This window comes from Rhinoderma darwinii, chromosome 2 (genome assembly GCF_050947455.1).
Source record: "Rhinoderma darwinii isolate aRhiDar2 chromosome 2, aRhiDar2.hap1, whole genome shotgun sequence".
In the NCBI taxonomy this organism is placed as follows: Eukaryota; Metazoa; Chordata; class Amphibia; order Anura; family Rhinodermatidae; genus Rhinoderma; species Rhinoderma darwinii.
The window spans coordinates 181,904,257-181,931,576 of record NC_134688.1 but is presented as its reverse complement, the minus strand read 5'-3'; the positions used below and the strand labels follow the sequence as shown (position 1 = coordinate 181,931,576).

Sequence of the window (27,320 nt, the reverse complement as noted above, 5' to 3'; positions counted from 1 at the left end):
TGGCATTATATCCTGCTAATTGTGACCAAAGAGTGTGTCTAAGCTGGAAATAACGGAACCTGAGATGGGTCTAGATCTGGTGTTTGGACCTAAGATGTGTAAAAGTGGCTGCCTAATCTTCCACATCCTCAAAGGTCAATATACCCAGGGTTGCCCACTCACCAGGGTTAGGGAGTCTTCGTAACTGTGGCAGAAGGAGGTTATACCAAAGCGGTGTGCTGGGCGACCAGAACCGCTCCTCTGAGTTAAAGAGCAGCATTGATCTCTGCCAAACCTTCAGAGTAGTCTGCATTGGGACTGCCAGTGTCTATCCACGGGGAAGGGGGGGGGGCTGTCTAGAAATAGAGTTCACCAGGGCTAGGAACCAAGAAGTGAAGCTTCCAGCTCCGTACGGAGATGAAAGTGTGTATGGGTAAACCTCCATTCAACATACACCAGTTGGCTAGCAAGCAAGTAAAGATATAGGTTCGAAAGGGCCAGTCCACCCTGGTCAGTGGGTAGTTGTTGTGTGCCCAGAGCAATTTTAGGAGTACCGCCTGCCCAAATAAAAGATCTAAGTCCCTGTGTCAATATTAGAGTACAGTGATAATGGTAGCCATGCTGGGGAATTGTGAAAGAGGTACAAAAACTTATGGAGGGACTTTATTTTTAACAGATTAATTCTGCCTGTGAGGGGGAGGTGTCTCCATCTATCAAGGTCTATCCTGAGACGTTGTACCAGAGGAGTGACATTGTCCGGTATAAAAGTACAAGTATCTGAGCTAATGACTATACCTAGATAAGTAATTTTGTCTGCCCATTGTATCGGGGAAGGAAGTATGACATTCCTAGCCGCATCGTCTATCGCCATAACCAAAGAGTTTGACCAGTTCACACGGAGCCCAGAGAAAGATGTAAATAAATCAAACCAAGACAATAGTGCCTGCAGGGCTGGACCCAGATGATTGAGGAATAGAAGTGTATCATCTGCATAAAACAAGAGACCCGCTCCTCACTCTCCCCCATCTTGAAGCCCTTTATATCAGGAGAGGCTCTTATAGCTATTGCTAGCGGCTCAATGGCCAGTGCAAAAAGGGAGGGAGGCAGTGGGCAACATTGCCTAGTCCCTCGAGCTAGTGTAAATGAAGGGGAAATGTGATAATTAGTTTTAATACTTGCTGTAGGTTGGCAGTATAGCAACTGTACACAGTGGATAAATATGGGGCCAAATCCAAATTTGCCTAGAACAGACCAGAGGTAGGACTATTCCACCGAGTTGAATGCATTCACAAGGTCCAAAGAGGCTACAACTCTGGTGCCATCTGACTCTATATTAAATGATATGTTGGTAAAGAGCCTCCAAAGATCAACATTGGTGGCTTTCATGGGTTATGATCTTTGCATACAAATCGCCAGAATTTTGGCCAATATTTCAATATCACAATTAAGGAGGAAGATAGGCCGGTATGAGCCACGTCTCTAGGATCTTTACGGGGCTTGGGGATCAACACCACGAGAGCCTCTATCATAGAAACTGGGAGGGTAGTAGCACCACTAAAGGATTGAAAAAGGGCAAGCAGATGAGGGGCAATCAGGTCAACATATAATTTATACCATTCTATTGGCAGACCGCCCAGACCCTGGGTTTTTCTGTTTGGAAAAAAGTTAATAGCCCCAGTAATTTCCTCTATGGTCAGATCAGCCTCCAAAGAATTGACATCCTCACTATCCAGGGTGGGGAACCTAATAGTATCTAAGTATGCCTCTAGTTTAGATGTATTGTTTGTAACCTTAGAGGAGTATACTCGGGCTCTACGTTCTGCTAACAACCTTACATTAAAATCCTCCATATTCCGAACCTCCCACTCCCGTCTCCAAGATTTTTCTCGTGCTGCACCCGTCCCCTGGAATGTGCTACGCCAGATAGTCAGATTAATTCCCAATATCCACAGTTTTAAACGTGCCCTGAAAACACATTGTAATGGCAGGAAGGAGGTGAAGGGAACAAGTGAGCCCTAATCTACCCACCGCCCTGTCCCTGCCTACTTGCAACGACCCGCCCTAGGCGACGGGGTACAACTTGGCGGCGGTCCCTACGCTGTCTAAGTGCAAGGGAGTGCAAACAGGGAACACGCAAGGGAAGGGGCAGTAGCCCACGGAACGCCGCAAGGAAACTGAGCGGTGAATGAGTCAGTCAGGATCAGGATGTAGTGGAGTATACCAACGAGAGCACGGAGCAGGAAGCAAGCCAGGGGCAAAGCGAAGCAGGATAAGCGGAACTGAAGCAAGGCAGAAGCACGGCAGAAGCAGGCTGGAGCAAGGCAGCAGTGGGGCCAGGAATCCAAGAAGAATAACAAGCACTGAGGAAGAGAACATGGCAGGTATAAATGGACAGGGGGCGGAGCTAACTCCGACTGACCAGGCCGCGATACGCTCTCCCACTCCTGAGCCTGCCACCCTGGTTGGTGGGAGCCGGTGTCAGTCTAAGAGGTCTGGCCTCAGGTGTCGACTGATTAATCCCGGGAGTATACACAGACGTAGTACCTGGCAGATCCTTTACACACATCTATTTAGACAGGCCTATAACATTCCCTAATCTGACTCCTTTCCATGGACCTCCTTTTAGATTAGTCATCAGAATAAGATTCCCTCATACTCCTTCTCTTCATGTCCGTCATACACGGATACTGGCTGGTGACCGGCTCATGCAGCTTTATGTGCACCACCCCATGTGTATAAAATTGGCTGGACTATTGTACTGAACAAACACTGTTACACTTTGTGTCTCCCTTATTTCCTCATAGATTGTAAGCTCTTGCGAGCAGGGTCCTCACTCCTCAGGTTTGAATTGTAAATTAACTTTGTCACTATGTAATGTCTGATATTGTTTGTTTCATGTACCCTCTAAATTGTAAAGTGCTGCGTAATATGTTGGCGCTATATAAATAAAGATTATTATTATTATTAAATCAGAATAGAACATAGCAAAGAGGTCATTGTTTACTAACGTGTCACTCGCAGGCATCCCAGTTGATGAGGTGATTTCTAAACTCGGATTCAGTGCCGTGTCTTCTCTAGGCAAGTAAGCCAGCAAAAGGCCATTATTATTACCCTGCTCAAAAACTCTCTGCTGAGAATATAAGTCTCTTTCTGGTGAGTTCAGCTAGTAAAAGGGTATATTCACGTTGCTTTGGCGTGAATGTAATTTAAGGCTGAGGCGTCCCTAGTCCGAAGATATTCCTCCTCCGCCACAGCCAGTTCAGCCTCCAATCCTATACGTTGTTTAGCTAGTCCTTTTCTATGTGTGGATATTGCTGGTATAATCACCCTTCTGACATATTCTTTAAAGACATCCCACATCAAGTTGCTATCAGTCGAACCAATGTTAGTATTCCAGAAGTCAGGATTTTTCTTTTCTAAGGAGGTCGTGACCTCAGTGCAGGAGAGCCACAGGGGACTCGACCTCCATATTTTCCATCTTGCAACTTCTGGAAACCCCAGAGTGATCATGAGGGGAGAGTGGTCTGAGATACCCCGATGGAGGTCTTGAGCATATACCATATATATTCGAGAAGCATCATTTCTGAATGCCAGGTCAATTCTGGTAAAAGGACCTATAGGCAGGTGAGTGGCATGAATAAGCTAAGGAATGAGGGTAACGAGTCCGCCAAATTTCCTGCAAATGTTAAGTGGCAGCCCAAATAGCCAAAGGGGAACTAGAACCCAGGACTCTAACACCCCCCCCCCCGCCATAGTTTATCCAGTTCAGAGAAAAACAAAAGGTTAAAATTCCTGAAGGGTAAAGGAGGAGCAGGGCCCAATTCAGTCACCAGCAGCATTATATCTGTGAGCGGTTGGACAGTGGCACGAGGAGGATTATAAACCTTAACCATGATAAAGGACGTAAAATGGATTTGACATAGCGTCACAATGAATCTCCCCCTAGGATCTGTCTTAACCGATGTAACGTCACATTGTAAAAATTTGTGGACCAGCAACGAGACCCCACAGGAGTAACTGGAATAAGAGGCATGATAGCCATATCTTACCCATGGCCGAATTATTAACTCCAGTACTCCCGGAGACCAGATCACCAGTCCACATGGTCAGACAAGTCATATATAAATAAGCAGATATGTATGAAAGGCAAAAAACAATTTAACCCCACCCTACCCATCCCCCCTGAACTTGAGACAGGTTTCATTCCCAAATGCAGCATCTAGCAAAAAACAAGTACAGAACTACAGGGTATGCTTAACTCGTTAGTGAAAGGGGGCAATCCTCTTCCCCTGGTGTGCAATAAGGATAGAACTATTCGGCTCTATAAAGCTACAACACAGAAGATCGGAGCATTGCGGCAATATATCCAAGTCGCGGTAGATCTTCCGACACCCTGAAAACCTGACACTGGAAATTCCAAATCTTTTCAGAAGAGCAAAGTTAGGAACACGTTTCATAATGAGTAATATCCCTCAGCTATATTCGTCCAACACAACCTAGGACAGCTGCGAGGAGAATCGAAATCTTTACAGAAGAGCAGAGTAGGAGCATGTTCCATGGTGTATATTGGTTATATTTACTTGGTTATAATTACTTGGTTATATTTCTTTACAGCATATGGAGATATGGTGGCATAGAACTAAAGTGCAGAGGTTGTGAATCAAGAGTCCATAACATTTCAGCCAGGTAAAGACCTCTTCCGGCTTGTCGAGGAATATTGTAAGAGCCGTTGTGCACCAATCTGAGTTTGGTGGGGTAAACCATAGAATAGATGATGTGTTTCTCTCTCTCTCTCTGGCACTTCTTGGCCCCATAAATCTCTGCCTCTGTTTTTTACCTCCAATGAATAGTCCGAGAAGACTTTCACATCCTGGTTAGTATCCAGGGTACAAGTTCCAGCAGTTTGTCTCTGTCTTAGAAATTCAGAAACTTGGCAATGAAAGTGCGTTGCGGCACTCCAGGTGGAGGAGCTCTAGTCTGGAACCGATGTGCACGTTCCACACAGAACATCGGAGAGAAGGCAGTATCCCCAAATGTTAACTTCAGCCAATTTTCCAAGAATTTCGCAGGGTCAGGTTTTTCCACACCTTCAGGCAGGCCGATGAAGCAGATTAGACACCTTCACAAACGGTTCTCCATATCATCGATCTTCGCCCGCCATGTGGACTGTTGCATTTCCAAAGTACAGTCGACTTTCAATCTCAACGGAGTGACCACATGTTCCAAATCAGAAATACGCCTCTCAGACTCAACAGCTCTTTCACGTCGCAAGTGTATATCAGCTTTGAGAAGGCCAAGGTCCGTCTGAAGGGCATCAATTTTCCCAGTTCGAGCCGTAGGAGATTCCGTAATCGCCTTCATTACGTCTTACATGGATGGTTCAGGAGGGGAGTCAACCGGAGTGGAAGGAGAGTTGGTGGCCTCAGAAGACCGCGATGCACGGGGCCGGATGCTAGGCCAGCAGATTTATCCATGTCTGTAACTTTAGATTGCTTAGAGCGAGCCTTTGTGGAGGTACCCGAATAACAGGATGGTGTAAGAATGATCAATTCGCTCCGATCAGTGCACAGTCAAACATATGTTAGATGATTATGAATGAAGGGGAAGATCCTCCATGCGTTTCAGTATATCCAGATCACATCTTTGCAGCATAGGGAGAGGCAGCAGGGAGGTCGCAGCGTACCCAAAATGTCGTCTGCAGCAAGCTGCAAAAAGTTACTCGCCACTCACTGGCACAAGATGGAGGCCCCACGGTCTGCCCCTTCCTGTCCCAATGTTCATTTTGTTCTAAACCTCATCCATGAGAACGTGCCAAACATTGATAGGATGTCGTTAGAGCCCTTTGGGTCTACATGGCAGCTATGTCTGGAAGACGGACTCCTTATTTGTTGTTCCTGAGGGCCCTCGTAAGGGTGGCCCAGCTTCAAAGGCAACCAATGCTAGCTGTATACGTATGGCCGTTTAAAAAGGCCTACTCTGCTAAGGGTCACTGCTCATTCTACATGGGCAGTTGGGGCCTCCTGGGCGGTGCAGCATTAGGCTTCTTCCCTTCTGGTCTGTAAAGCCACCACCTGGTCATTGTTACATACTTTTTCGAGGTTTTACCAGATCCGTTCTTTGGCTTCTGCTGATGCCAGTTTAGCTCAAATAATGTTGCAAGCAGTCATGGTTTAGGCTGCTCGCATGGCTATGATTCTTTTAATCCACCCTAAGGGACTGCTTTAGGACGTCCCCATGGTACGGTGTCCTCCAGTGATTACTTTAACGAGAAAATAGGATTTTTGTACTAGCCAGTAAAATCCCTTTCTCGTTGAATCCACTGGGGGACACAGTCCTATTTGTTTACGGCCATGTTTTTGGCTTGAGGTTGCTTTTCTCATTGGAAACATATTGTGTTAAACCTTCTCTGTTCCCCCTACTGCTCTTGGTACAATCGGAGTGCTCAGCAGAGGGTATAGCCCACTGGGCAGAGCTACACTTTTTTTTTTTTTATATTTACCTAGTGTCAGCCTCCTAGTGACAGCAGCCTATACCCATGGTACGGTGTTGCCCAGTGAATACTTTAATGAGAAACAAGCAATAATGTTGGCAACAATACATCATCTCTGCAAATTCCCTAAGAATAAATATGCACAATATAAAACATAGCAAGAACTGCTATGAAGAACTAACACTAGCAAACATTGTACATATCCTGCGTGCCACATGACCAGTAACTTCCTTCTACTTGTAAGTACAGTAAAAAATAGTGTAGTACCGTGTTAGCCAGAAACAAAATGCAATGTTAAAGAGGCTCTGTCACGACATTATAAGTGCCCTATCTGCTACATAAGCAATTAACAATACTGAAGTGTTTAGACAGTGAGTAGACATTCCACGGGATGCCTATTCACAATCCCTGCACGTCGTTACTGTTTCTATGGTAGTTACAGCAGAGGAAGCGTGATCTCGTTGTAACCTGTCATTTACAGCGAGATCTCGTGAGATCACGCTTCCTCTGCTTTAACTACCATAGAAACAGTAACGAAGTGCAGAGATTGTGAATAGACATCCCGTGGGATGTCTATTCACTGTCTAAACACTTCAGTATTGTTAATGTGTTTAGTATAAGACAGCACATAAGGATATAGCAGGATCCCTATGCGCTGAGTAAATGAATGGAGAGGAGTGCATGATGCTGATTGGTCAGCGTCATACACTCCCTGTACAACGCCCATTTGGTCTAAAGTAAAAATACGCCCACCTGGGCATTAAGCAACTCATTAGCATAAATCTAAAATCGCTAATAAAGTGAAAATGGATAGTTTTTCTAAATAAAAAGCACTGCTGTCATCTACATTATAGCGCCAATCTCCTTATGTAGGAGATAGGGCACTTCTAATGTGGTGACAGAGCCTCTTTAAATAATTTTGTGTCAAAAAAGACAAAAGTATAGTAGGTATGATCCCTTTATTGGCTAACCATAAAAGTTCTATATGCAAGCTTTCAGAGCACAGAGGCCCCTTCTTCATGCAATTTATAAATTAATGACTGAGAAAAAAGCACAACATTTAAGATGTTACACAAAGATAATTAGTACATGAGGTGATATATCATTAAGATAAGCCGAAACAATAAAACTGAGGTTATAGGGGTGATGACTTAGGAGTTAAGGGATCTGGAGTCAGTCTTATGGGGGATGTACTTGTGACCATGTAGTGGCTCATAAATCCAGGTGTTAGATTGAGGCCTTGTGTCAATGACTGGAATTTTATCATCTGCTTGAATTCCCAAATTTTTCATTCTCTGTTTTTAAAATGATCCTTCAGAATTAGGACCCTTTTAAATCTGCCAAACTGTGGTCTGATCCAGAGAAGTGTTTATCCACCTCCTGTTTTATTGTATGTCTGTGAAGATTCATCCTGGTTTGTAGTTTTTGTATTGTTTCTCCAATGTAGATTCCTTTATTGATGCAACTTGTACACTACATTGGAGGATGTATAGGAGAACGTGCCAGTGATTTTATAGTCCTGCTGCGTGTTTGGTATGTGGATGGTGTTTTATGACCAGCTGTTGGTACAGGTCTTGCATTTTCTAGTGTTGCAAGGAAAAGTGCCAGTCTCTGATGGTGATGAGGGGGCACTTCTGACCAGGAGATTCCTTAGGTTTGGTGGCTGTTTGTATGCAAGGAGAGGTAAATCCGGGAATATTTCCTTCAGTTTGTCTTGGTTGAATATAGGTTGGAAATCAGCAGCAATTTTCCTCAAGATGTTAATTTGTGGGTTGTATATGACCACTAGGGGCACCCTGCTGTTGTCTTCCTTCTTTTTGAACTCCAGAAGATTGCTCCTTGGAATTCTTGTGGCTTTGTAGATCTGATCATCTATAATCCTTGGATGATATCCCTGTTGTAAGAATGTGTTCCTCAGTGATAGCAGGTGTTGTTTTCTGTCTTCACTGTCTGAACAGATTCGTATGAAGCGCAGAGCCTGGCTGTAGATGATGGCTTTCTTTTGTGTCTCGGATGGAAGCTGTTCCATCTCGGATATGCTGGACGGCCTGTAGGTTTATAGTAGATAGTTGTTTGTATGTATGGTATTGTTTCTCATATATATGGTCATGTCCAGGAAATGTATTTGAGATGTAGAGTAGTTGAGTGAGTTTGGTAGGATGGAACTTGTTGAAGTTTTTATGGAAAGAAAGCAGTTCATGATCAGAGCCTGTCCAGATTATCAGCAGGTCATCAATGTACTGGAAATATTCCAGAGGTTTAGTTGTGCAGGTAGATAAAACTCCTCCTCTAGTTTGGCCATGAACAGGTTGGCATATTGTGGTGACATTTTGCTACCCATAGCGCTTCCCATACATTGCAGATTTATATCTTTGTCAAATAAAAAATAATTGTGATGGAGTACGAACCTGATGAGTTGTAGGGCTGGCTCTGTCGCTAGATTGTTCTTTTGAAGAAAGTGTTGGCATGTGGCTATGCCATCCTCATGGGGGATATTAGAATATAGAGACTCCACATCCATAGTTAACAATATTGTTCCCTCTGGTAGTGGACCTGGGGCTGAGAGTTTGCAGAGCACGTCTGTGGTGTCCTGGACATAACTGGGTGTGCAACTCACCAAGGGCTTTAGAAGATTTTCCACCCAGCCAGAAATATTCTCAGTTAAAGTCCCAACACCTGAAATGATTGGTCTCCCTGTATTGCCTTCTTTATGTATTTTAGGTAACATGTAGAATGTACCCATTCTGGGATTGTCCTGTATAAGGTCCATTAAACTGTCTGACACAGTGTTGAAACTATTGATGATATGGACAAAAATAAGTACAAAATTTTTCTCTTTTCTCATGAAACAGACGCAGATAGAAAAAGTTTGTACACCCTCTTCCTAGAGTCGGTGCAATCCCGACTACAGCATGGAAAAGAATCAGGACCTGACAGCATTACAGAACAGCAAGTGAACAAGCAGAGTCTGATAAAGATGCAGTCAATAGTGGCCAAGCACCTGGAATTGAATGATGTGCATGATCCACTATTGGCCATCAACTTTGCAAGGTAAAAAGCCAATAATTTTAGCTAGACACCTTTTAGTCTTCATATGTGTTTGAAAAATACAACTTGATTGTCAAAAACATTAGCCAATGTTTTTATGGTATAGAATGAGAGCTTGTCACAGCACTGAGTAGTAATACAACCTTCAGCACTCCAGCTGTTGCGAAACTACTACTGACAATCAAAGGACTTATTATTCCAGCCAAAGACTGTCAGGGCATGCTGGGAATTGTAGTTTCACAACAGGCTGGAGTTCCGAAGGTTGCTGACCCCTGTAATACTGTTTTAAGTCTTAACCCATATCAATATTAGTAAAATAAAATGATTTCCCCCAAACATTTCTGTAACTTTGATCAGTTTTGTACCTTGGTAATCAAATAACACAGAGGCTGGGTAGACAGACGTGTGTAACATTTAGTTTTTTATTACACTCCTGTAAATCTATTCTTCAGTCAGTATTCACACAATATGAGGCAGATAAACAGTGGCTGAAGGTTATGCTTGGTGGTGATAGCTAGAAATTCTAATAAAATAATTGTAAATTGTTTACATCAATTATTCAATACATTTTTAATGTCTACCTTGAAGGTTATACCTGCAGCAGAGTGACTTCCTTGAGACGTTTACCTGTGAAGAGATCAGTGTGGATAGATCTTCAGAATCGGTTACTTGTCAGTCATTCGAACTAACCCTCCGGTCATGCCTTTACCCCCACATTGACAAACAGTATCTGGAGTGCTGTGGAAATCTCATGCAGACTCTGAAGAAAGATTACAGGTAAGTCAAACTTCAATTAACTGTCAAAAGTCTGTGACCACTATGTTACCATCACAACAGCTTAGTTCAGTTATTTCTGTCCCCCTTTTCATAATATTCAGAGAATCTCTAGTGACTGGTATAGTGCCAAGGGACTGGCGCAGGGCAAATGTGGTGCCTATTTTCAAAAAGGGCTCTAGGTCTTCCCCGGGTAATTATAGACCAGTAAGCTTAACATCCATCGTGGGGAAAATGTTTGAGGGGCTATTGAGGGACTATATACAGGATTATGTGACAATAAATAGCATTATAAGTGACAGCCAGCACGGTTTTACTAAGGACAGAAGTTGTCAAACTAACCTAATCTGTTTTTATGAAGAGGTGAGCAGAAGTCTAGACAGAGGGGCCGCTGTGGATTTAGTGTTTTTGGACTTTGCAAAGGCATTTGACACTGTCCCCCATAGACGCCTAATGGGTAAATTAAGGACTATAGGTTTAGAAAATATAGTTTGTAATTGGATTGAGAATTGGCTCAAGGACCGTATCCAGAGAGTTGTGGTCAATGATTCCTTCTCTGAATGGTCACCGGTTATAAGTGGTGTACCCCAGGGTTCAGTGCTGGGACCACTATTATTCAACTTATTTATTAATGATATAGAGGATGGGATTAATAGCACTATTTCTATTTTTGCAGATGACACCAAGCTATGTAATATAGTTCAGACTATGGAAGATGTTCATGAATTACAGGCAGATTTAAACAAACTAAGTGTTTGGGCGTCCACTTGGCAAATGAAGTTTAATGTAGATAAATGTAAAGTTATGCATCTTGGTACCAACAACCTGCATGCATCATATGTCCTAGGGGGCGCTACACTGGCGGATTCACTTGTTGAGAAGGATCTGGGTGTACTTGTAAATCATAAACTCAATAACAGCATGCAGTGTCAATCAGCTGCTTCAAAGGCCAGCAGGATATTGTCGTGTATTAAAAGAGGCATGGACTCGCGGGACAGGGATGTAATAATGCCACTTTACAAAGCATTAGTGAGGCCTCATCTAGAATATGCAGTTCAGTTCTGGGCTCCAGTTCATAGAAAGGATGCCCTGGAGTTGGAAAAAATACAAAGAAGAGCAACGAAGCTAATAAGGGGCATGGAGAATTTAAGTTATGAGGAAAGATTGAAAGAATTAAACCTATTTAGCCTTGAAAAAAGAAGACTAAGGGGGGACATGATTAACTTATATAAATATATTAATGGCACATACAAAAAATATGGTGAAATCCTGTTCCTTGTAAAACCCCCTCAAAAAACAAGGGGGCACTCCCTCCGTCTGGAGAAAAAAAGGTTCAAGCTGCAGAGGCGACAAGGCTTCTTTACAGTGAGAACTGTGAATTTATGGAATAGCCTACCGCAGGAACTGGTCACAGCAGGGACAGTAGATGGCTTTAAAAAAGGGTTAGATAATTTCCTAGAACAAAAAAATATTAGCTCCTATGTGTAGAAATTTTTCCTTCCCTTTTCCCTTCCCTTGGTTGAACTTGATGGACATGTGTCTTTTTTCAGCCGTACTAACTATGTAACTATGTAACTATGTAACTATGTAACTATGTAACAGTTACTTTTCTTCATTGAACTAAGAATAGAATTAAAGGATTGGATCCAACAATTTATTTATATCATTTTTATTACTGCAGTTTAACCCCTTTAGTGTAAAGGTGCAAACTATATGTTACTGTATAATTCTCCTCACTATTACTTGTTTAAATGTTTTCTTTTTAGATTGGTAGAATATCTACAATCAATGAGACATTTTTTCCTATTAGAAGCTGGAGACACTATGTATGATTTCTACACCTCAATATTTGATAAAATCCGAGAGAAGGAACAATGGCAGAATATTGTTTTTCTAAATGTACAGCTGCAGGAAGCTGTCAGTCAACGGTATCCAGAGGACAGTGCTCGGTATGAAATTTATGTAATGTGAAACTGAATAGCAGGTGGCATGCCGCTAGTAAACCAAGTGTTGGCATCACAAACGACACGATTGAGGAAATTGTGTCGGTTATCAATGACTTCCCAAAATTACACGTGTGCATATATATACAATGGCTGAACTATATATAATATGTTCTACTCATACTTAAATACAAGTCATAATTTATGAAGCATTCTTTGCACAACACTATACACGTACATCTGTTCTAAATGTATTTAAGTTCTTCCATAGGATACGGATATATTAAAATTGTCTCTCTTTTTCACATACAGGTTATCCATCTTCTTTGAAAATGTTGACTTGGCTAAGAAGAAGCTTCCAGTACAAACATTAGATGGCCTTGTACTGAGTTATAAGGTAATACTATATTGTATATGGCCTTGTACTGAGGTATAAGGTAATACAATATTGTATCCAGCACATACTGTATATGACTGTGTACAGAGATATAAGGCAGAGGCGTAGCTAGGTTCTCCAGCATCCGAGGCAAAGATTCAGTTTGGCGCCCCAACCTCTTTCCCGACATCTCCTTCCCCCTCGCCATGTTTGTTTTCTCTACCAATCAATGACGTGTCCTTTCTTTTCCACATTTTGTTTTTAATGTAACTTGAGCATAAAAACATTTGTACATTTTACAAGCAATATTGTTCTATACACAACACCAGAACCAAGCTCATTACATATATACAGCACCAGAATAAAGCTCAGTGCATAAATACAACAGCAGAACCAAGCTCAGTAAATAAATACAGCTCCAGTACCAAGCTCTGTCCATCTATACAGCACCAGAACAAAGCTCATTGCATATATACAGTACCAGAACCAAGCTCAGTACATAAATACAGCTCCAACACCAAGATCATTACATATATACAGCACCAGAACAAAGCTCAGTACATAAATACAGCCCCAGAACCAAGCTCAGTACATATATACAACACCAGCACAAAAACAGCTCAATTTAGTGCAACCCCTGCCGTATAGGTTTGCACTAAATTTATTTCCAGCTCCCAGCATGACCCGAACAATGGTAAGGATATGCTGGGAGTTGCTGTTTCACAAAAAAAAAAAATCATATCATACAACCCATCATCTCGCTACAGATCATACAGTGACTAGAGTACTGATTAGAGGCAAAATAAATATTTACATTAAGTGACTCACCGGTGACGTCTCAGGTTCTAGTTCTTTTTCTCCATCCGGTCCAGACCTCTGTGATGACTTCTCCCGCTCACAGCCCATTTCTGCAGTTTGCCGCTCAGATGTCTTCAGCTTCTCACTTTTCAAACATTTCTACACCTATAAACAAAGATTAAAGTTCTCATAGCCCACCCCTGTGTATATAGTTCTCCGCATACAGCCCACCCTTGTTTATAGTGCGCCACAGATAGCCACAGAGCGGGCTGCCCTGCTTGCTATGCCAGACCGAGGTCTGGTCTTCAATGCTGGGAGAGCATGGTGTGTTACGGTCTGGCATAGCAAGCAGGGCATACTGCTCTATGTATTATCATGGTGTTACAAATAGGCTGCTACCAGGCTATATAGACTGTGCCTCATGATTTACGCATTAGCCCTCCATGTTTTACACACTGCACCCACACTTCACGCATCACTCACGTTCCTGACCCTTTCAGTACTGCCCCCTATATTTTACACGTTATTCACCACTCAATATACTCAGTACTGCCCCCTATATTTCACAAATATTATTACTACTTGCACATTATACACTATTCATTTACTTTTTACTACATATCCCATGCACCACACGCCACTCCCCTCAAGGCTAGTGGGAGTGGCTATTATTATTTAACACACCTGAGCACTTTCCTTCAGCAGCATTTTTGACCTGGCTGCGTCCTGTTGGGATTATACCTGCCCAATTTGTGAGTATGGCCATTTTTTGTGTTTTTAAAGGGAATGTGTTGCCAGCAAAACATGTTTTTTTTTTTTTTTAAATTAAACAGTTAGTGTATAGGTGATTAAACATTGTTCTCATTTTTTTTATTTTTTTTTTCACGAGTCAGGAAATATTATAAATTGGATTCAATTTATAATATTTCCCAGCACTGGTCACTAGATGGAGCCATTCCCAAAATTGCAGCATTGCATGTGGTAAAGCAATTTTTCCTTCTCTTTTCCCTTGCCTTGGTTGAACTTGATGGACATGTGTCTTTTTTCAGCCGTACTAACTATGTAACTATATAACCACATTGCTTTATGCTGCAAAATTGGGTTAAAAGCCCTCGCTCTAGTGAGCTCTCAGAATCCCCCCTCCTTTATCCTGGCTAGTGCCGGGATAAACGAGGGGTTTGAACGGTCTAACCTCCTACACTGTGTGTCGCCATTTTTTGAGCTAACACACAGTGTAGAAGGTTAACATACAGTAGTAAACACACTGAAACACGAACATACATAGAAATAACTTACCTGCTCCAGTCGCCGCCGCTCCCTCCGGTCCATCCGCTCCGTCTGCTGCCGCTGCTCCATGTGCACAAGTCCGGAAGCCGCGACCGGAAGTAGTAATCTTACTGTCCGGCCGCGACTTCCGGTCCACAGGAAAATGGCGCCGGACGGCGCGCATTTCAAATTGAACTGTGTGGGAGCGGCGCATGCGCCGTTCCCACACAGCGGCGTACACGAAAGTGGATGGAACGGGCCCCGTTCGCAGTCCCTATGGGACTGGAGCTGCCGTATTCCATGTCTGTATGTGTCGTTAATCGACACATACAGAAATGGAAAAAAAAATGGCAGCCCCCATAGGGAAGAAAAAGTTTAAAAATAAAAAAAGTAACACACAAACACACAAATTAATCCAAACGTTTTTAATAAAGCACTAACATCTTTAACATATTAAAAAAAAAAATTTGGTGACACTGTTCCTTTAATCTTATTATGTCCCACTTTTTTCTGTGGTTCACCCCTCTATATAGTTCTCCACATATAGCCCCCCCCCCCGTAGATAAAGCCACCCCCAGTAGATAATGGCACATACTTTTTTTTTTTATTAGGATAAAAAAACAAACTATACAAACTCCCCTTAATCCCGTTCCCGCGCCGTCCGACAGCAATGGAGACCTGCTCTCTTCTGCGCATGTCTCCAGGGGTTAAAACGACGCTAGCAGCAGCAGAATGACTTTCCCTGTCAATTAGCGCCTTTCAACGACGCAAGCGGCGCAAAGTATCGCGCTGCTTCACTCGTAGAAAGGCGCTGAATGGCCGGACATGGAACGTACCCGGCCGTTCATTGCTTCTAATTGTACCTGTGTGCTATAAAAGCAGGTAAAATTATAGTGCAGGAGGGGGTGGTGGCGGCTTGTTTCAGTGGCGCCACCAACCCCTCAGAGAGGCAGCAGGCCACCGTCATGGACGGTGTGGCCCTGGCGCCCCCATCTAATTTGCGCCCGGTGCACATGCCCCGCCTGCCCCCCCCCCCCCTAGCTGCGCCCCTGTATAAGGTAACACTATATTGTATCCAACACATACTGTATATGGCCTTGTACTGAGGTATAAGGTAATACTATATTGTATCCAGCACATACTGTATATGACCTTGTACTGAGGTATAAGGTAACACTATATTGTATCCAGCACATACTGTATATGACCTTGTACTGAGATATAAGTTAATATTATATTGTATCCAACACATACTATATATGACCCTGTACTGTTACAAGAAAAATTATATTGTTTCCAGCACATACAAAGCCTTATACTGAGTTATGAGGTCATACTATATTGTATGTAGTGTATACACAACCTTGTACTGAGTTATAAGGTTATACTACTGTATATTGTATGCAATATATACACAGACTTGTACTGAGTTATGAGGTTGAAAAAGGACTCGGTATATATAACTATATATATAATGAATACTCACTACACACTCACCCACGTGTGTAAAAGGGCTGGTATAATAGCTGGGTTTCACCTACTTTGGTCGCCCACTATTACTACCCCCTTTATAATCATGGTCACACGGGTTATGCCTAGTTCCCCTACCTTTTTCTTATACTAACGTCTACTTGCTTTGCTTCTACTCAACGGAATAAGACCGTACAATAAATACAATTGTATAGTAAATAAAGGGTAATTTTTATTACTAACAATAATCACACTTACATATAAAATACACCAAACTGAACACAGTAACTGATCACCGTATAGTATCAGTATACCCCAATACATATAACACGTTAATATATACTGAGTATACTCACACTATACGTAGTACAGTATAACCACGATATCACAATCCTAATTATACCGCCACCCACTTATCTAAACATACATATGAATACAGTTACGTTACAATACAATACACGCTACCTAATATCACTTTCCCTATATTCTAAGGGTTCAGCAATGGGTTAACAAGGGGAATGGGTTGCTGTGTAAATGGTAGGAAAGGGTTAAACAGGTAAAGCAGGTCTAGCAAGTTACTCAGGGCAGCAAGGGTAAACAGGGACTCAGGGCTACAAGGGTTGAAGTAAGGAGAGGGGAGAGCATAACGTGTAGCTGCTGCTACACGTGGATACTTAGCAGTCCATGTGGTACAAGTTGGTGAGGTCTCTCAGGAAGGGCCATGAGGCAAGAGCAGGCCAGGAGGGAAGAGGAGACCCTTAGTGGAGCCAGGTAGCAGGAACAAGAGAGAGAACTTTGGGACCGTTTGTCCTTTTAAACCTCCCCGTGCACACCTGTGTGACATCACAGGCTCATGCACGAAAAGGAGGGGGGCCTGGGCCTCATGGAATACCATTATCTATTAGGAGGATGGGTATACACCCTTCTGGAGGGACCAATCTATATATATCTACACTCACATGTATATAGATATAAATATATAAAACACTTCCCTTTACAGAGGTCATACCATATTCTATGCAGTATATACACTTCCCTGTGCTGAGTTATAAGGTTATACTACTGTATGAAGTATATACAGACTTGTACTGAGTTATGAGGTCATGCTATATTGTATGCAGTATATACACGGTCTTGTACAGAGTTACAAAGTAAAGTTTATTGTATCCAGTACATACACAGATTTATGCTTCCTTTATAACTTTCCTCTCCCTATTTAATTGTGCATTTTTTAGAGGGACTAAGGCTGTGTTCACATCAGTCTGTGTTCCGCTGAGGGGTTCCGTCAGAGGTTTCCATTGGGTTAACCCCTCACCCCATTGATATTAATGGTGAGGGAAACGGAAGCTTAGGTTTCCATTTGCCTTTCTGTTGAGGGGTTAAACCGACGGAAACCTCAGTCGAAACCCCAAAACGGAAGGGCAACTGTGATGTGAACAGGCCCTAAGGGGGACATTACTGAGCATTTGGCCAATGACAATCATGTGTATAGCTGCCTTAAATATTCTGTCATTTACACATGCTGTGTGTCTTCTCAACTGCTCCTCTTGTTTTATTGGTCTAGGTGCCTTGGCCTGTTGATATAGTTATCAGCTCAGAGTGCCAAAAGATTTATAATCAGATCTTTCTACTTTTGTTACTAATAAAATGGGCGAAATACAGTTTGGATGTCCTGCAATTTAATGGTAAGTACACTCTCATTCTGTTAAGAGTAAAGGCTATGAAAACCTTTTGATAGCGGTTCTTTTTTTTTTTTTATGCAATGTATCTGTTTTTGCACACTAATCATTTTTCTAATATAGTTTTATTAAAATGTTGTTTCATTTTAGCAATGCAGCGTCTATGTACCCACTATACATAGAAGCTGCAGTAAGCCAAGTTTTTCAGTCAGCTGGACTGTTTGCTTGTCTGACAGCGGCTTCTGTGTGTCTCGAACACAAAATCTTACCCTAATACCGATCAAATCTAAGTTGTTCAACGTAGAGCTGATTGTTATTTGGGTTAGATTGTGTTTCAGAGGTGCACAGGAGATGCTGTCAGTCCAGAAAGAAATCCAATAACTACCACCAATTTGGTATTTATTTATTTTTCTGTTGGAAATGCCTTGTTTTTGTTTAAAAACTTTTAGGCTTTAATAAATTAAAGTATAATGAATTAAAGGATTTTACGATGATGGCCTGTCCTGAGGAATAGGTAATCCATGTGTAATCAGCGGGGTTATAACACATGGGACCCCACTGATCAGCAGAACAAAGGGGTTATGGCGCTCGCTGGAGCACAATGTCCCTTTCACTGTAGTACCCAGCACATTTAAGCAATGGCATTAATGTAAAATCCTGGAAATCCCAGTGAAGACTGAAAATTTCAAGTGGAGCCAGAAAAAATAATAATTTTCCAGTTTTGACCATTTACTATTCCTGGAGCCTTTATTTGTAACTTCAGCAGGGAGGGAGCACAGTATTTGACTGTATTGGCAGCTATGTTTGCTGTGCCCATAACTTTGTTCCTTTTTGTCTTATTTTTGGTATGCCTGTAATTGTTTTTAATTACCAATATTTTCATAGAACTTGTAAGCACATCTGAGAAGGAATCTCTAAAAGCGGAGTCTGGATCTGAACCACAACTTCTTCCTCATCTAGTAACTCCAACAGAGCCTAAGGAACAACAAATCCATCGCATGTTTCTCCTCCGAGTCAAGCTTATGCATTTTGTCAACAGCTTGCACAATTACATGATGACCAGGGTTGGCAGTTTTTATTTTTTTATTAATTCAATGAAAATGATGTGAAGATATGTCGTCGCCCCCCCCCCCCCCCCCCCCCCCCCATTTCTGATTTTTCTTTTTATTGTATTAAATGGGCTTTCCCATAGTAAGAATTTATGGCTACCTCTTAGACCCTTACCTATAAGGAGAATGGGTGCGTTGACCCCCATTTGCTGATATCCATACATTGCACTCTCCACACAGCTCAATAAAGGAGCGGTCGTACTTCTACATTGAAGTGTATGGTTTAAAAAATAAAATAAAATAAGCTGCAAGGACCCCCATTTTTCTGTGGATGTGTCATAAATGCTTAAGATGGGAATACCGCCTTAATATTAATAACTGTATTTGATCATTTATATATTTAAGAAGAGATAGTAAATCACAATATATCTAAAGTTATTTAATAACATTATTTTTTTTTCATAGATTCTTCATAGCACAGGACTGGAGTTTCAACATCAAGTAGAGGAAGCAAAAGATCTGGACCAACTGATTAAAATTCACTATAGATATCTGTCTACCATTCATGATCGCTGTCTTTTAAGGGAAAAGGTAAAGAAAGGTTTTATTGAACTTTGACTATCCATTCATACCCTATTATTAAAAGATTATATAATACCCTAAAACTCATTATAGATATTAAAGAGGCTCTGTCACCACATTATAAGTGGCCTATATTGTACATGATGTGATCGGTGCTGTAATGTAGATTACAGCAGTGTTTTTTATTTAGAAAAACGAGAGAAGTGTATGACGCTGACCAATCTGTGACTAATCAGCGTCATACCCTTCTCTCCATTCATTTACACAGCACATAGCGATATAGCTATATCGCTATGGGCAGCCACATAAACACACTATAACGTTACTGCAGTGTCATGACAATGAATATTCATTACCTCCAGCCAGAACGTGATGTCTATTCCGAATCCTGACACTTCGCTAACACAATCCTGACACTAAAGCACAGCAAGCGTAATCTCGTTTGAAATGACCGTTTACAGCGTAATCTCGTCCCGGCTGGAGGTAATGTATATTTATTGTCAGGACACTGCAGTAACGTTATAGTGTGTTTATGTGGCTGCACATAGCGATATAGCTATAACGCTATGTGTTGTATAAATGAATGGAGAGAAGGGTATGACGCTGATTGGTCAGCGTCATACACTTCTCTCCACAACGCCCACTTGCCCATATAGTAAAACATGCCCAGTTGTCCATTGAGAAACTCATTAGCATAAAGCTAATATAGGTCTTAACTCCGTCAAAAATGATTGTTTTTCTAAATAAAAAAACACTGCTGTAATCTACACTACAGCGCCGATCACATCATGTACAATATAGGCCACTTATAATGTGGTGACAGAGCCTCTTTAAATATGCATCTGATGCCTGATCTCTCATTCATAAAAATGCATACTATTTCTGTGGATGCAGAAAGGGTAATGGCAGCGGTTGTCTGCAGTTATATTTCGTGACTCACACACAAACCTGTGGCTGATCCCTTTCAAAATGGAGAGGGAGCAAATTGAAATTCAGAAGGCATATGACTTGAATGGTTGGGCTGCCCGTATACCTATTAGATGGTCCGTCAATCCCACTGAAATAGTCAGGTAATGCTGACATCTAAGGTACAGCTCAACCCTGTTGAAAACAAGATGATCAGTCATATTTATCAAAATGGCGCAAAATGTGATATATTTGGTGTAGCTCAATAGACATGTTAGACACTTTTTTTTTTTTCCTTTTTTATACCAGCTCATGTCTGGTGTACATAAATACTAATAGTTTACACCCCAAAATTTGTCAGTTTAAAACTTTTAGTGTAGGTGTAAAAGGGGCACCATACATACTTTTCTGATAGAATTCTGTGTCTGTTGTGTATGGACGCTTCTCACATGCCACTTTGGTCATAAGAAAGCTCCAAAGAAATATGTTTGCTATGTGTTTTAAAAGATGGCATTGCGACTGGTAAGAGATTAAGTATTATACAATAGAAAATAGACTGGATTCTTAAAGCATCTGTCATGGCGACAGACCTTTTATATTAGGGCACTCTCGATCATGTGTTCTGCGAGTGCAGTATCAGGTCTCTTGCCATGACAGATCCTCTTTAACCAATTATAACAATTCCCTTTTTCCAATGAAAATCTCAACAGAAAAATAATGTGATATGCACTGCTCAATAAAAGTCTATATTTAAAAAAGTCCAATGCCGCTCCTCTCGATGTATATTGATCCATTGATATCTGTAAGGAGGGAAGTAGACTCATGATTTTAATGTTTGAGTCTATTATAACTAAAGTATTTCTTAAGTGTAATATTACTTTTGCTTTCAGGTGAGCTCTGTAAAAGAAGCAATAATGAAAGTGATGAATGTTGTGCTGATGTTTGCAGACCGCTGGCATGCTGGTTTTGGAGCATGGAAGTAAGTAAGGCAATGTAAACTTGAACCGAACTCCAAAGTTAACCCCTTCGTGACCATCCTATTTATTTTTTGTTTTTCCATCGTCGCATATAATGAAAGACCTATAACTTTTTTTGAGCAGACATAGCAGAGGACTTTTTTTTTTTTTTTGCGAGATTAGTTGTATTTGTAATGACACCTATTTGGGGTAGATATAATCTTTTGATTACATTTTATGAACTTATTTTTGGGGGGAATAGAAAAAAACAAACCAGCAATTCCGCCATACTCTATGCATTTTTAATTTACGCCGTTCACCTTGCGGGATAAATAACATGTTACCTTTTATTCTATGGGTCGGTACGATTACGACGATACCACATATGTATAGGTTTTTTTATGTTTTACTACTTTTGCACAATAAAAACACTTTTGAACTCTAATTATTTGTTTTTGGCATTGTCCCGTTCCAAGAGCCATAACTTTTTTTATTTTTCCGTCGATTTAGCGCTATGCGGGCTTGTTTTTTGCGGGACGAGACGTAGTTTTCATTGGTACTTGTTTGGGGTACATGGGACTTATTGATTAACTTTTATTACTTTTTTTGGGGGGGAATGGGAACAAAATAGCAATTCCGCCATATTTTACCTATTCATCTATGACAGCACCCCTAGAGAGACGTCCCATCCGCTGGACAGGAAACCTGAGGATATAAAATGGACACACCTCTCCACACACCCAGTCAGGTTTCCTGTCCTCCGGATGGAAGATTCTCCTGAGGAAAAAAGCACTTCTCTGGGATTGCAGACCCCCTAGCAAGGTTTACCTTATTCCACTAGGGGTGCTCTGGAAAGGTATAAGTCTCCCCCCTGGGAGCAACCTTAGTCTGGGATAGGTACTCCCGCCTCTCCCGGTCCATCGTCCCCCTCCTGCTGCAAAACAGGATGGTGGTTTAAGGTCCACAGAGTGGGCCTTCCTCTGGCGGGGAGCGGATCCCCGGGGCTCGTTCGGCTTGGGGAAGGGCCGGACCAGACCCAGCGTTGGCGGCTTCCCGGCGCTCTCACTGGCATGTCCGGTCGCCGCGACGCGTCACTTCCGGGCGCGTCCAACACTCCAGGGGGCGGTGTTCCGGTGGCCCATGTGGGGAGGTGGTGCTCCAGCGTCCGGAGCAAGGGCCTCCCAGCCAATCCTTGGCCTATTTTAGGCCAGTAACAGCAGGACTCGCTCTCCAGCTTCCACAGTCATGGAGTCTAGATAATATTATATCAGAAGAGTCCACAAATTTAGCCACAAGCATTAAAGATATTGTAAAGGCTGAAGTGAGGAGCTCACTAAAGTCCCTTAGAAAGAGAAGAGATCCTCCGGTCGCCTCTTCTAGCAGGTTGGATTCGGATTCCTCAGCTGAAGGGGACCCCCAGCTAGGCGAAGAAGGGGAGTACAGCTCCTACAATTCCTCAGGTGAGGAGGAGGGAGAGAGAAATCTATTCCCAACGGAGGATGTTGACCTACTCCTAAAAACGGTGAGGGCGACTATGAATATAGACGACCCCAAAGAACCACGGTCCATCCAGGACATTATGTTTCAAGGGCTAGGACCTAAAAAGAATAGAACCTTCCCCATCCATAGGAACATATCTAACCTTATTAAAAAGGAATGGAAAACTCCTGATAAAAAGACAAGCATTCCCAAGTTTCTCAAAAGGAAGTATCCCTTTGAGGAAGACACATGCAGGGACTGGGATAACATCCCCAGGCTCGATGCTCCAGTAGCCAAGATCTCAAGGAAAAACTCCTTTCCTTTTGAAGACCTAGGCTCCTTGTCTGACCCTATGGATAGAAAGGCCGAATTCTACCTTAAGAGAACCTGGGAAGCCTCTACGGGGGGTTTCAAATCAGCCATTGCAGCCACCTGCGTGGCCAGATCCCTGAAAGTGTGGCTCGCACAACTGGAGGTACATCTGAAAGACAAGATCAAATCTTAGCCTCCCTCCCAACACTTTCTAAAGCAGCAGACTTCTTGGCAGACGCCCCAGTAGACGCAGTACGCCTTTCCGCCAGATCAGCGGCCCTGGCGAATTCAGCTAGACGTGCTATCTGGCTAAAGACCTGGAAAGAGGACACCGGATCCAAAGGGAAGCTGTGCGCTATCCCCTGTTCAGGAGATTACCTTTTCGGGCCCCACTTGATGACATGCTAGAAAAGGCATCAGACAGTAAAAAGGGGTTCCCGTCACAAACAAGGCCAACAAGAGAGTCGTTTCGTCCCAGAGGGCCAAGTAACAAAAGAGGGGGGTATGCTAACCCTAGAGCACAGGAATTTAGACCCTCGAGATTTACAAGAAAAAACAAGTCCTTTCTTTTCAGGCCCCAGAAGGACCCTAAAAATAGGGACCAACAATGACGCCAAGGGGGCAGTGGGGGGTCGCCTTTCCCTGTTCCTCAAACATTGGCGGAAGATTTCATCGAATCCTTGGATTCTGGGAATCATAAAAACATGATACATACTAGAGTTCACAACCCCTCCCCCAGACAGATTCCTTCCCGCAGGGGTCCTAAGGAACCCAGTCCAACAATAGATCCTAGAAGTAGAAGTTCTGTCACTTATAAAAAAAGAGGTCCTAATACAGGTTCCAGACACAGAGATAGGTCAGAGCTTTTATTCCCCCCTCTTCCTAGTGAAGAAACCAGGAGGAAAACACAGGGTCAATATAAACCTAAAAAAACTGAACTGCTATCTGACCTACAAAAAATTCTGCATGGAGAGTATCACGTCAACTATAAACCTCCTCTCCAAAGACTGCGTGATGGCCTCAATAGACCTAGAGGATGCCTATTATCACGTACCCATATGTCACCGTCCTCAAAAGTATCTAAGGGTAGCAGTAACACTCAACGGGTCCGTATGCCACCTACAATACAGAGCCCTTCCCTTCGGCATCTCTCAAGCCCCAAGGGTATTTTCCAAACTGATAGCGGAAATGACCTCATACATCAGGATGAACGACATTCTCCTGATTCCATATCTAGACGACTTCCTGGTGGTAGCAGAAATGGTTCCAACTCTGACCCTACACATACAGATAGTCCGGGATATACTGACAAGATTAGGATTGAACATAAAATTAAAGAAATGAAATTTAAATCCATCGAAAAGATGTATATTCTTAGGAACCCTGCTGGATTCCTCCAAACAGATGACCTTCCTCCCAGAAGAAAGAATCGGGCCCCTGATGAACAGGATATCAGAGATCTACCTGAACCATACGACATCTTTCAGAGAAGCTATGTCAGTCTTAGGCCTCATGACGTCATGCATCCCAGCTGTACTATGGGCTCACTTCAAGTCCAGACCACTGCAGTGGGACATCCTACACCAATGGGACAGGAGCAGTTTCTCCCTGGACCAACCCTTTCACATCTCTTCCACAGCAAGGCTGTCCCTCAGATGGTGGTTAAACAGGGCAAATCTCACAAGGGGTATTCCATGGAGGTTAACCCCTACTCTCAATATGACCACAGATGCGAGTCCCTGGGAGTGGGGAGCCCATTACGACTCATCTTTTCTTCAGGGTCAGTGGGACCAGCAGACCGCTCTCAGATCCTCCAACTTCAGGGAACTAGCAGCAATTCTTCAGGCCCTGAAGGGATCCATACAGGTAATCTCAGGTCAGCACCTAAAGATCTATTCGGACAACACAACTACAGTATCCTATATAAACCGACAAGGGGGTACGAGATCGGCCTCACTGATGGGCCTAGCCACACAGATATTTTCTCTGGCAGAACACCACCTGTTGACTCTATCAGCTGTTCATCTCAGAGGGAAGGACTACCTGGTGGCAGATTTCCTAAGCCGGGAAAGGCTTCACCAATCAGAATGGTGCCTGAACACCACAGTATTTCAGGAGATCATTCTCAGATGGGGAACCCCATCCATAGATCTGTTCGCATCCAAAAGAAACAGAAAAACCCAGAGGTTCTTCTCCAAAAATCCCTCAGATCACCCAACAGCAATAGACGCACTCTCCCAGTGCTGGAGTCTAGAGAGAGGCTACGCTTCCCCCTGCCCCCTGAACCTACTTCCAAGAGTCTTAAAAAAGATTAGAGAAGACAGGGCCAGCGTGATACTGATAGCCCCCTTCTGGCCAAAGAGACCATGGTTCACGTGGCTAAGAAAAATGTCATCACCCCAACCATGGGTTCTTCCAGACAGGCCAGATCTTCTATATCAGGGCCCAGTATTACACCCAGATATTCAGAAGCTCCACTTGACAGCATGGAAACTGAAAGGATAATCCTTAGGCAGAGAGGATTTTCAGAATCCGTCATCTCCACCCTACTAGCTAGTAGGAAACCGATTACCTCAAAAATATATCTGAGGTAATGGAACGCATTCTTAAACTTCGCAGGCAGGGAGGTTAATCCTTTAACCAATCCAGATATTCCCCTAATATTGGATTTTCTCCAGGCGGGACTAAAAAAGAACCTTAGGCCTACTACATTAAAGGTTCAGATTTCGGCTTTAAGTTCCTTTTTCAATTTTAAATTGGCAGAACACCCCTGGATCAAAAGATTCCTAGCGGCCGCCTGCAGACTTAAACCCCAGATAAGGTCCCCTGTTCCTCCCTGGGACTTAAACCTCGTTCTCCAGGCTTTGATAAAACCACCCTTTGAACCCATAGACTCTATTTCCAGGAAGATGCTAACACTCAAAATGACCTTTCTATTAGCCATTACATCAGCCCGTAGAGTGAGCGAGATCCAGGCCCTCTCTGCCTTTCCTCCACATACCCTACTACTAGATGATAGTCATCTTAAAAACCCTACCAGAATTCCTTCCTAAAGTGGTTTCACCCTTTCACCTAAACCAAGACATTGTCCTTCCCTCCTTTTGTGACTCCTCAAAGAATCAGAGGGAACAACAGTTTAACTGCCTAGACGTAAGAAGATGTCTAGTCCAGTACCTAAAGGTTACCCAAGATCTGAGATCATCACAAAATTTGTTTATCCAGTTTCAGGGTCACAATAAGGGTTCAGCAGCCAGCAAAGCTACCATAGCAAGGTGGATCAAGCAGGCCATACGGCTAGCCTACATAAACCAAAAATTCAAACCCCCAGAATTCTTCGGGGCACACTCCACTAGGGCCGTATCCACTTCATGGGCAGAAAGAGCAGATGTATCCCTAGACCAAATATGTAAGGCTGCCACATGGAGTTCTCCTCACACCTTCTTTAAACACTACAGATTACAACTACATACAGCCTCTGACTTGGCCTTCGGTAGAAAGGTACTACAAGCTGTGGTCCCACCCTAGAAATAATGATTTCTATTTTAAATCTTCAGGGGTGCTGTCATAGGTGAATAGGTAAAAGATCGATTACTTACCGGTAATCTGTTTTTCAAGAACCTATGACAGCACCCCGCTGTTACCTTCCCATGTCTGTAGTACATGACCCTCATAAACTGGATCGCTACCCTTAATTTGAGCATCCCTGTAAATATTGTACATATTAAGGTGTGAGGGACTTTCACCAAAAAAAAAAACAAAGAAACACACATACAAACTAAACTACTTCTCATCCTGAGTTCTTCCTAAAGACTGGGTGTGTGGAGAGGTGTGTCCATTTTATATCCTCAGGTTTCCTGTCCAGCGGATGTGACGTCTCTCCTGGGACGTCTCTCCAGGGGTGCTGTCATAGGTTCTTGAAAAACAGATTACCGGTAAATAATCTATCTTTTTTTGCGGTTCTTTTTTTTACGGCGTTCACCTTGCGGTTTAAATGACAAGTTAACTTTATTGTTTGGGTCGTTACGGTTGCAGCCATACCATATATCTGTACTTTTATTTACTTTTTTACACTTTTACTAAATAAAACTGCTTTTTTTAATGGAAAAAATGTTTTGTTTTTTTACTGTAATTTTTATTTAACATTTATTACTTATGTTTTTTAGTCACACTAGAGGACTTCACTATACAATGTTTAGAACGCAGATATAATGCT

The 27,320-nt window shown here is 42.5% G+C and overlaps 1 protein-coding gene across 3 annotated transcripts in view; it reads left to right on the top strand.

Annotated features, from left to right (window-relative positions):
* TUBGCP5 (tubulin gamma complex component 5) overlaps window positions 1-27,320 on the top strand; it is a 64,316-nt gene that overhangs the window by 33,378 nt on the left and 3,618 nt on the right. For all 3 annotated transcript variants that reach the window (XM_075852571.1, XM_075852570.1, XM_075852572.1), the window contains 8 exons: window positions 9,322-9,520; window positions 10,106-10,294; window positions 12,058-12,240; window positions 12,547-12,631; window positions 17,709-17,829; window positions 18,709-18,887; window positions 19,338-19,463; window positions 21,251-21,339. In XM_075852571.1, the coding sequence (XP_075708686.1) occupies window positions 9,322-9,520; window positions 10,106-10,294; window positions 12,058-12,240; window positions 12,547-12,631; window positions 17,709-17,829; window positions 18,709-18,887; window positions 19,338-19,463; window positions 21,251-21,339 (1,171 nt within the window). The remainder of the gene's footprint in view (window positions 1-9,321; window positions 9,521-10,105; window positions 10,295-12,057; window positions 12,241-12,546; window positions 12,632-17,708; window positions 17,830-18,708; window positions 18,888-19,337; window positions 19,464-21,250; window positions 21,340-27,320) is intronic.